Here is a 12,023-nt window from a genome sequence, read left to right as displayed (position 1 = left end):
TCTGCATTTGGCATTCCAGTCTTTGACCAAGTACCGCTTGTAGGCCCCACTTCATCAGATAACGAAACTGTGAAACTTGATTTGAAAATCAATGAACTCATGAGACAAGTCGAAAAGTTGCGCAAAAAAGAGAGAGACACCACCCGACTGACAAACGCCCCTGTATCCCCACAACCCATTGAGCAACCCCGAAATGAAACTGCTAAACTTGAAAATCAAATTGCCGAATTGACCCGACAAGTTCAAATACTTGTCCAGAACCAGAAGGTTACATGCAAATCCGAACCCCCCAATCCGAAGGAGTTCTTGGCTGTAAATATGAGACAAACACAGGCCTCTACAAGAATCCCTGGAATGCCGCGTGCATGGTTTTGTTTCAAGTGTGGGGAAGGAAATCACATAGCAGTCCATTGCACAAATGAGGCAAATCCCACGCTTGTTAAAAAAGGGAATGCAGATCAAACTTGGCTGACCGTCGGTCTTCTTCTGTCCTCAACATGAGAAGGAGGTCAGGGAATGAAGGAGGAGAACCCTTTTTCCCTTCAAGTTGGAGACCTATTATCAAACTCTGGTCCCAGCAACCTCGAATAAATTGTTTAAGGAGCAGCCCATCTGCGTTCGTAGCAGCTGCCCCCCCTCTAAAAATGACTCTGGTGAGAAGACTGTGGAGGCGGCTCAAGAAAGCAGAGGATATTTCTCCACTGTTTGGGTTCGAGCAAAGGAAGGAAGTGAAGAGTTCTTCGCCATCCTCGACAACACCGAAAGCAGATTCAAGCTGATCGACATAAGTGTTTGGTGACGCAGTGACACCAAGGGGCTTTACAATTTCAGAAGCAGGGCTGAGCAGGCTCTCCAGGATCCTCCCCACCTTGTGTGCATCAGTCAAAGAAGAGTCACTGAGTAAGAGATCGACTTGGCTGCGCCATGTCTCATAATCCACTTCACCGTTGGGCCTAGGAATTCGACCTGAGAAAGTGCGTATCCTCGTAGGTGATGTATGAGTTGGCTCACTACGTACAATGTGCTCAACTACTACCTTCTGAACATGAGGAGGGTTGTGAAGGCTCTCATCTATGCGGACATTCCTAGGGCTAAAAGCGCTATTGGGTTCCATTTGTTCACTTCGATCGGAATAGTGAGTGGCAGTGTCAACGTTCTGGTCGTCAGTCGATTGTGTTGCAATCTTTTGTGTGGGGCCTGTTTGTGATTCGCTTTGAAGAAAGCTAAGGAAGCCAACCTTCCCACTACTACCCATAGACTCAAGTTCCCTAAGATATCGACGGGCCACTTCTTTGCCCATCTCGCCTTGAGTGATGTCTCTAACAGTTTTAGAAGTTCAAACTGAACTTGGATCGACAGGGCTTACAAGTCCTCCTAAAGTCAAGGGGTCCATTTTCAGAATGGCCTGTTCTGATTCATAGACAACAAGAGTTCTGCCTTTAGGCTGATGTAACTCATCAGGAACTCGAATGACCTGAGCTATTTTGCCATTTATCACAAACACATCAGAAATGTTATCATCGGTGCAAATTTGTTCAACCCCTGTAACAAACAAGGTTTTCTGACCATCAATTCCAAATCGTTCACAAAGATCCATTTTTTTTTCAAAGGAAATCAAATAGACTAACCTGTCACCTGTGTCTTAGGGGTTGCGTTGGAGGTAACTAAGCTGCTATGCCTGACTGGCTCGCCAAATTGTGTAGCCACCCTAGGTGCAGCTACTAGTGGCACCCTTCTATTAAGTTGTCAGTCAATTTATAAATCTATTTGAGTTAGGGTGCACTACTTAAGGTCACAGTGAGATTGGCCAGCAGCAGACTCTAGTTAGAGTGAAGGAGAAACCTCCAACAGGAAGAAGACACACTGACTGAGGTTTTTATAAAAAAAAAACATATTGCGTGAATATTTACAATAGGAGTAGATGGGAAACTGCAACAGACTGCATAAAGAATAACAAGGAAAAAACATACAGTGAGCTAAATTGTTATCAGTTGTTGTTTTGGTATCAGATCTGACCCATAAAAAATGACTGAAATCTCAGATTTAACAAAAAAAAAAAAGGGAAATCCTTTCAACTGTCCTACCACCCTCCAGGGGATGGGTGGCTTTGAAGTCCAAGATGTCCTTCACCAGCGTCCCACGTGGCATCCAATCTCCAGACTAGTAGTCCAACCTTTTGATGGTCTATGAGTCCAAAAAAAACAGCCTGCACAAAATGCGCAAGGCATTCACTAAACGTGGCAATAATCGGCTATGGAAAATAACCATTTTCAAAAATTGGCTCGAACGAAGGCCACAGCGCTATTCGCCGTGAGCAAATTAGCTTAGCTCAATGCTAATACACTTCCTATGGAGCACACGTTTCGGTACAATGATTTATCCCTTTTTATTTCTTTTATAACGGCACAATTATATCTTATATCAACAGAACATCAATCTCCATTTTCACCAACTTCATTCCCGACTGTTTTTTATGTTATAATTGAATGCTAGAAATGCTAATCGGACATATTCAACAGAAAAACACTCACCAGGAACATTATCTCTTCTAAACCCTTCTTTTCACTTGGAAACAAAAAAAAAGATTGCCACGTGATTTAACTTTACTATATTGTACAGGTAGAGGATCATGGACAAGTTTTCTTTTATCGTTCTTCGTTTCGACCCGCCTGGGAAAGTGCGAGAATGTTCTGTCTCTCTCGCTAACGGGTCCTCGCTCCAAGCGCTGCGGTGCGTTCATTGTCCCTCGGAAACAGCAGAATCACAAACGAATATCACCCTACAGCAGGGGTGTCCAAACTTTTTGCCAAGGGGGCCAGATTTTATGTGGTAAAATGTCGGGGGGCCGACCTTGGCTGACATTCTTTACATTGAACAACAATATTGTTCAACAAAGTCTGTTTCACATTTCCATTTTTATTTTAATTTCAACAATCTTAAGAATTTCTTCTGGTTCATTTGAAACAGGTATATCACATGCAACTGCTTATTCACTTGACTTTTTCTTAAACGGAAGTCTCCTGAGTGCAAATTGATTGATTTTAAACATAAAATGTATCACCATGACTTTTCAATAGTCACAAAACCTTTGACTCGAACAACAGGGAAATGAACAAGCAATACACATATCCACAACTGCAAGGACCATTTGAAATATGACATGTCAGTCAATATAAACACGGAGTGATGTCTTGTTAACTCGTGAGTGATGCCCTCTAGTGTCTAAATGCTATTACTCATTTAGTGAATGATATTACTCATTTAGCCACTAGAGGGAAGCAGTACTCTATGAAACATCACTCACCAGTGTACGAGACCTCAGTCAATGTAACACATGTTCCATTGCGCCCAACCTGCGGGCCAGACGGCACTGATTTTATGACAGGTGGCGAGGGCCGGATGAAATTCGACCGCGGGCCGGATTTGGCCCCCGGGCCGGCCTTTGGTCATGCCTGCCCTACAGAAACTAACAATAAAATAACAGTCTTATCAAGGCTGGGTTACACAAGAATGCTATAGTTGTTCATTTCATGACTAATGAAATCATTGTTATACGGTATTGCTTGTTCATGTTTTTTCATCTGTAAGTTGAGGGGTTCGTTGTTTATGAATAGATCGCTCTATTTTACGAAACGGCAAAAGGAGAGATGGATTCTGTTTGAACGCAGCTTTATTGAAAGGACGACTGCACCGCAGTACGATGGAGAACCCTCTCGGCAAATAAAACACTTTCTGTTTTACTTTTTTCAGCCAATCAGAAGCTAACAGCATTTATAAAAACATGTCTAAGCAATTATTCAACAACAGAATATAATTTAGGTATTCTTAATATTAAATAGTATGATGCTCAAATATAAAATGATAATAGTTTAAAAAATAACCTAAGCTACCACATCTATAAATGTTCATACTGTATTATACTGTACATCATCATTGGCGGCCATTTTATTGGAAATGGTTACAACAAAATACATGTACCGGTATAACGTTCATATTCGGTATTTCCCTCAAGGTAGATTGTAACGAGGTTCCGCTGTATTATGTTCAATATCAACCGCAATTCTATTTCTTCCTCTTGTCTTTATGTTCACTTGAGTCATTTCGGTAAGTCGAAGAAATGAATGCACCACCTAGCAGTCATCAAAGAACGCCACGACTGGGGGATTGTAAAAATGTCGCCACATGTTGCTCTCCCTTATTTACTTGTTATTTTTTAAAATACTTTACCAACAAAAGTGACTACATCCGGGGGCCGATTGCTGCGTTAGATGAAATTGACAGTAACTGGCCACCAGGCGGTGGTGTTGCCGCATATTGCTTTCAACTTTTTTGTGTGTGTTTTTTTGTTTTTTTCTTCTTTCGTTTAAAATTGGCATCTACTGAGTGATATTTCTGATTTGTATATTAACTGCAGAAATAGTGGGTCGTGATTCATAATTGAACCCAGATAGTTGAATGAATTGACGGATTGATAAAAGGACAAGTTGATTATTTTTAAAAGACATGGAAAGATGAATTTGGGGAGACAGCTAAACGGCTAGCAGGACACACTGAACGATGGACGGCCTTTTTCGTTTCCCTTATCATTTGGACAGACCTGACGCCATCAGCATTTGACAGTTTAGGGTTCAGAGTTTTTGTGACGATCATCGTCCGTCGGCCGGGGCTTGCCAATTGACAATGGAACAGCGTTGCAAAAGTTGCCGCTTGCCAATTCGTTTTTCTGTTGCCGACTGCACAATACAGCCCCAGTTTGCGAAGCTTTGTGGCCATCACACTGCTCCCATGCATGGTTACAATTTCCGCTCGCCCCTACTTATGAAGACACCCAAACCCAGAGAGCAGGCATTTGCACAAAGCCAGCTAGAGTCCCACTCAACAAAATGTCGAATCTGTAGAGGCTTTAAATAAGGAAAAAGCCTCAACCTGAGCCAACTTTAGATTGTTCAAAAATGTCAAGAGCAGGATCGTGGTTCTGAACCGCAGTCAGGGACAGGAAAAATTTCATGCTAACTGTCAATCGGTGAGTCGTGGGCAAGGGAATGATGGGTTTGCAAAAACTGCAAAGTCTATGCTGACAAATGTTGAAGGCCTGAAGTCTGGGCAATATAAGAAAAAAGATCAGGCGCTTTGTACTGAAAAAAGAAGGATGGGATGGATCAAAGGACAGGTGGAATGAAGGCTGGTTAGACCAATGTATACTTGTACACAGAAATAGTTTGGACATTCAAAAGATGAGACATTTGGATGAATTATTGAGTTCTTTTGATGTATTTCATTGACTGACGGGAGGGTCAATGCATTTTCTGATTGTGTTTTTAATCAGTCCTCCCTTGTGACCTCCACCTGCACATTAAAACTGCAACAAAAAAAAAAAGAAGGGGAAAAAAATCCGTCTTCTCCCTCAAAGTTTTCTGTTTGTTGGTCCTGCTTATTTTCAGCTCCGTCAGGCTGACCGCGTAATGACAGAGCTGGCGCATATGAAAGGACCGTGCCCATACGCCCTCTGCCAGTCGCCTCCCTTTTCACTGGCCCCATATAAGCCTCTTACTTGGGGGCGGGAGGGCTCCTCTCCACCGAATCTCCTCGAGTGCTTCCTCCAAAAGGAAAACATCAGCCAGGACCGAGTTGTGTCGACCGGACCGAACCATGGACAACCATTCGTACCATCATTCGTATAACTACCCCTCTGACTGCACCCCGCTCACCAACTGCAAGTCTGCCCGCAAACCAGCCGGCTCCACCGCGGTCAACATGGGCAATGTGGGCCAGAACCCACCTCGGGACTACATCTTCTGGTCTCTGTGCAACACCTTGTATGTGAACTTCTGCTGCTTGGGATTCATGGCTCTCCTGTACTCCATCAAGGTGAGGCGGCGCCACACGTTCACTTCTGTCATTATGCTAGCGCACAAACACGAGTTCTGGTTGGCATGCTTGGAGGACTGGTGGATAACGTTCCCTGTCGTTGATTGACATTAACCCTTTCAGGGACAGTGGTTACTACAGTGGACAGATGATCATATTACAGGGTTCATGAAAGGGTTAAGTTTGATTTGCGTTGCGAGGGTCCTCAGCCATTTGGACTTACCGGTAATTTCTATCGCTAGCCTGCTAGCATAATTGCTTACGTTTTTTTTTTTATCCCACAAACAAGAAGAATCCAGTTGCTTTGATTGTTCCCATGACTTGGGTGACTGAGAATCTACGCAGAACATAAAGAAAATGTAATTTGATGATTCACACATTATTTTATTTTTGTTTTTTTAAAGGATATTGTGACCGTGAGGTAAAAAAAAAGTCACGGGCAACTAAGCTACCAGGCTAACGCGATTCAACGTCAGCGTCGGCAATTCCAACTTTGTCAGAGCAGAAAATATGCGTCCTCGACATGAAGCCTTGAAAAAATACCAGAAATGGGGCCAAGAAGAAACGACAGAGTGTACAAAAGTTTTCATGCACCAGCAGCGGACTGGCCCGGAGTCCCTAATTAAAGACGGCGAGTGGCTTCCTGCGGGTGGTTAAAAATGGCGTAATTGTCATGTTGTTGGTGGGCGAATGCTCAAGAGAAATTAGAGAGGGAGGAAGAAGAAGAAGAAGAAGAAGCTTGGGTTGCTCCAAAATGTAACAGCCTTTTATCTGAGAGGTCAGCGATGAAATGATCGGAATGGATATATACATTTGGTTGGCGAAAGCCTAAACCCAGAACTAACCCCATGTCTGTAGAAGCATGTCACTTGTCCTAACCCAAAACCCTAAACCCGTGTTGCTGGCAGCTGGCTCTAACCTCAACCGAAGTCAAAACCCGAAGCCGCACTCTTCTTTAATCAGGCCCACTGAGCATTATCGACAGGTTTGTGGTTAGTCATCAGGTCCTGAAAGTTCTTTTTTTTTTAAATGTATTTTCCATTCATTTATCTTCACGTCTCTATCACAGCTCGACTGGATGACCTTTTTTTGGTGTGGGGGGATCGGAGGTGGTCAGTCAGTACTCCGTCAACATCTCCAGTTGTTTCAAAATGCCCCCTAGTGCCACTTTTTACAAACGCACAGCACTTTGATTCAGCACTTCTGCTTTCATAAAAACGGAGGTGTGGTATAAGCAAAACTGAGTTGATTCAAAAACATGAATTTTAAATCATACCGTTGAAAAAAACAGACGGAATCGTGATTTTACTGTTGAAATGAACTCCAGAGCATGTTAAATTTGTATTGATTTGTTTCGATCTCGTCCACGAATGGCCGGGCCGATTTGGCTTTGAAAAAGCAAATGTTGTGAAACGTCTGCAGAAACGTTGTGGCGAACCCCAAACCTAAGCCGAAACGAACGGAGACCTTGACCCAATCGATTGCCTAGCGCTAACCCCGTGGCTCGTGAATTATGCCACCAGCCCAGACCCTCACTCTTGTCCTGAAACCGACCTTAACACGAAACCCAGACCCTACCACCTTGTCAATTGTAGCATTTCACTCATCCTCACCCTCAAACAAACCCGAATCCTAACCAGAACCCTAAAACCTTTAGCCTAACCCTCATCCTCAACCCAGACATGACTCCTCGTCCGTCGAAGCACATCGCGAGTCCTAAAATCAATCTAAGTGAGCGACGACTAATTAATGCCAACTGTACGTGTTCTAACCAACTAGGCCCGCGACCAGAAGACCCAGGGTAACTTGGAGCTGGCCCAGGAGTGCTCCGATAAAGCCAAGTGGTACAACATCCTGGCCGCTGGCTGGAACCTTCTGATTCCTCTCCTGGCCGTCGTCTTGCTGGTGCTCCTGCTGGTCCACCTGGGCTCCTCTCAGGGCTCCTTCGACTTTCTCGGAGAGGACGGCCTGCAGAATTTCTTGAAGCTATTCAGCTGGTAGAGGGTCGGAACAAAAAGCGGCAAGCCCATTTTCATCATCGTTGAGCTATTTGATTTGATTTGAAGGGGAAGCGCCACCGCGGCGGCATCGTTGGACTGAACTTTGGCCCGACTAAATGAAGCTCCGCCCCCTCCGTTTAACTCATTCAGTGCCAGCCATTTTCAGACCCTTCTTTACCTTACCAAAAACAATACATAGACCAGGGATTGAATTGAAAAAAAAATAAAAGAAAAAAAACATCCATGGTATTGAATGATCGATATGCCACTGGATGATGCTAAAACGATCGTTTTTTTTTTTCAACAAATAACCTAACAAATAAATGTCCTCTTCAAAAATTGAGAATGACGAATTTGCGAATGTCATGTCCGTATCTAGGTGGGCAGGGTGGGTTCACCGTATTTGAGAAAAATGTTAGCATGCACGCACAGCAACATTTAACAATATTCTGGACAAATTTGGATCTCAAAACAAAGATGGCGGCATGGTTGTATTGTTGCATTTTTAGCAGAGTCAATTTCGAAGCTGCGGATTTTGAAATATGTTCATTATATTTATTGTATTTATGCAGCCCCCGTCACTCTACAAATTTCCTTCTCACAATTTAATCCGATCCTCACTTTTATTTAGAAACATCTTGAACTATGACAAGAAATGGCGATTGTTGGAAGCCAAAGGTTTGTCATCGTGTTGAATTAAGAACGGGGTAACAACCATCTCGGTCTATGGGTTGAAGATGTTTTCCTCGGGCAAGTTTATATTGTAGAGACACAGACGATTAAAGTAAGGAATCGTTTTTCGGGAGAACGAGAAATCGCTACAGTCTAATTAATGTATGTATTCATTGTGTTAGCATTTACAGGTTAGCAGAAAAAGATGGACATCATTTAGAATATCAATATCAAACATGTCTTACGCAGACCAAATGAAATAGGCTTGGGGTTGGGAAATACAAGATTTATCGATCAAAATTCCAACAAAACATTTTGGATTTTGTTAGCCAATTTCAAACCGACTTCATGAAAGATGAGCCAAGTGGCAGAAGTGAGGTGGTAGCCAATATAGGTTGATTTTCTGTCTTCACCCTGAAGCAAAAGAAAAAGCCAAACCCGAAACTTAGGAGTTCATACAACTTAAAAACGCGAGATCGTTTGAGCGAGAATTGGCTACGTTATTGGCCGACTGAATTGTGTCCATTTCCTGGTGGTACCCCTGTTTGCATTATCTTATCTTTCCGTTGTTATTGTTCTTATTTTGCATAGCTTTTAATAAACCCACTAAATTCAGTGGAACGCTGAAAAAAAAGTTTTTAAAGCCTTATCATTTTTTTTTATTTTATTTGCTTTTGACCCCAATGAACTTTTCTCCGATACTGTTCCTTGTTAAGATGCCTTTCCATCCTAGGAGGACTAAACTCGATGTGAGGGCGATGTTCTTGTGGTTGTGCCTGTGTACCTACACCCTGCTTTCAAAGTGCCACTTAACCCGGAAACCGGCCAGCTTTTAATTTCGAGGCGAGTCCGCTCTCACTGCCCTTTCATCCCAGCTGTGTGCAAATACATATAACGGTTGAGAGTATACATAGAACATGTGGGATTTTGGTCACCACCCTTCTCCCCTGACCCCCCCCCCCCCCACTTCTGCTTCAACTTTTCTCACCTTCTGTCGAGCCTCTCCGGGGAAGAGATCAGGCATCTTAGGAGAATGTTTTGTGGCTCCATCTCACTCGAATGAAGTTCCTTTGCTCCGAAGTCGGCGGCATCAGCACAGGTGGGCACATGCAATAATCATCTTGTCCCAAATTCCAATAGCTACATTGAATATTATGAAAGAACAAACAATTTTTTAAATTATATTCTGGGTTTTAATGCAACACAGTGCAGTTTTCTAGATTAAACACATGTAATTCAAAATACTGTAATTCCAATGTCGAATTGCATGTCCAGCTGTTTCTGGCCCGCGGCCACGCTGTGAAGGTTGAATATGTCACGGCCTGGGCGTCCTTTTCCTCCGACCTCCCACTATTTGAATCTCCCCCCTCATATTAGCCACCTCTCTTGAGCTGGCCTCTTTATTTATACATACGGCCAAATGACAGCTTCGGGCCTCCAACTTTCTATTTTGATCTTTTGCGGTTGCGCGGAAACTTGCTGCAGATGTCTGACTTGACGAGAATTACAGGCTTGCAGCTGGCACAGGGGAGCGTGTTCAAACGTTGCTTCTGGGTGTTGTCCACTAACATTTGGGAGTAGACACAGTGGACATAGCCTCTAAAATGAATCAAAATATCATCATTTGATGGTGAGTACAAAAATGTGAAGACTCTAGCAGTGATTAAAAATTATTTTTGCTTTATCATGTCTCAGTCCTCCACATAGCTGAAGGTCAACACACACACACACAGACACACACAGACACAGACACACACACACACACACACACACACACACTCCAAACCCCTTAAACAAAATGTTGATTCCCACAGCACAGGCTCATGTGTGCCCCCTTCTGGTGACTGGAAGCACTCGAGGGAGAATTTGACAAAGTAGTGAGTATTGCGTTGCGATTTGTGTGTAGTGAATTGAAATAGATGGGAATGCCATTAATCCACTTTATATTTATTTTCATAAAAACATTCATTGAGGACATTATTAAATAGTATTAGATAAACCGTTTTTGACAGATTTGTTGTGCCTTGATCATCTCGCATATAAGTAGACAGCCACAGCTTCTGAGTTATCCACAGCAATAATAAATAATTAATTTTGAGTAATATTATTCATTCTTTGCAGAGGACAAAGACTATATGCATGTGAGTAATTTTAGATTATATTTCAACACGAGGTGCGCCACCTTGGTGTGCTCAAGAAATATGTAGATTAAATGTTTGAAACATTTGCCATGATGCGTTCGCATTAAGCTAGCAGACTTGGAGTCAATTTATGTGTGTGCGTTAATTGCACAGCGTGTGTTGTTTTGTTTGATGATAAAGTTCACCTGAGAGTAGGAGTAAATAGCTACAACCTTCTTTTTTGAATAGTTGCTCACTACCTGCTAAACTGCTGCTGCTTGTGAAGTGAGTTGAATTCAATGGCACCATATTGCGTTCATATCTTTAAAAAAAAATCATCTACATATTGGTACTGACAAATGCATATCATGGCAATGTTTGTTTGTTTTTTTGTTTTGCAACTGTCATTATCCTACTTTTTGTTGGTCATAAGCCACACAATTTGGTACACTTGCACAATATTACTGTACAAACATGCTGAAAACTTATGCTACGCGTACTGCCCTCTAGTGGATCTGCAGCTCCTCAATACATTCATGCTCTTAAAATCAATGTGATATGATAATGGATCAAATACGATGCGGTAAAATTTTACAAAAACAATCAAACCACAGAAATATTCACAAAACCTTGTATGCATACCCCTGTCACAGTGTCAGTAAAAACTTAGCACTGTTTTCAGCGCAGTATTCTTGGTGGTTCTTCTATTTGCATGATCAGATTTATCTAATGAAGTGGCCAATTAGCGCATGCGTATTTTGAATTAAGATAAACTCCAAAGTGTCAGTTCGTAGTGTCTTTCCGCTGTATTTCCCCGCCCGTTTCTTCACATTTAACAGGAAGATGTCTCAATTGTTCTTTTGTTCTAGCATTTCTATGAAAGGGCCCATTCACTTGATTAAAAAAAAAATAGAGCAGAGCTATTCATATATGTTCTTCTTTCCGGCGTCTATGGGTGCCCTGCGATTGGCTGGCAACCAGTTCAGGGTGGACCTCGATTGCTCCTCGAAGAAGGCTGGGATAGATAGGTCATGCACGACCGTCATGGGGATAAGAGGTTACGGATAAGTGAATGGACAATTTTGACAAAATTTTAGATATAATACAAAATGTAATTAATATATATTTTTCGTACTTTTTATCAATTACAGTACGCCAAAATTAGCTAAAATATTAGCTGTACTATACCCACTACGTAAACTAGTGTGATTTATATGATTTAGTTTTATATCATTCATTTGATGAGGTGGAAGATGTTTTTAAAACAAAACGTTTGACAGCTTGTAATGAAAGTTCGGTCCACCAGTGGGCGCCTTTTCAAACTTTTGCCAAAGCTCTTCAGTGTCAAAAGCTGGCAAAAAAA

At 42.3% G+C, this 12,023-nt stretch overlaps 1 protein-coding gene across 1 annotated transcript; it reads left to right on the top strand.

The window, feature by feature from the left end:
* The first annotated feature begins 3,504 nt into the window (after positions 1-3,504).
* LOC127598376 (interferon-induced transmembrane protein 5-like) lies at positions 3,505-8,946 on the top strand. Its single transcript, XM_052062217.1, has 2 exons — positions 3,505-5,868; positions 7,648-8,946. The coding sequence occupies exons 1-2, from the start codon at positions 5,650-5,652 to the stop codon at positions 7,867-7,869; spliced, it is 441 nt and encodes a 146-aa protein (XP_051918177.1). The 5' UTR covers positions 3,505-5,649; the 3' UTR covers positions 7,870-8,946.
* The last annotated feature ends 3,077 nt before the right edge of the window (positions 8,947-12,023 follow it).

The sequence above is a fragment of the Hippocampus zosterae genome, chromosome 3 (assembly GCF_025434085.1).
Source record: "Hippocampus zosterae strain Florida chromosome 3, ASM2543408v3, whole genome shotgun sequence".
Classification (NCBI taxonomy): Eukaryota; Metazoa; Chordata; class Actinopteri; order Syngnathiformes; family Syngnathidae; genus Hippocampus; species Hippocampus zosterae.
The sequence above is the reverse complement of the archived record's forward strand: the minus strand, read 5'-3'. Positions and strand labels throughout refer to the sequence as shown.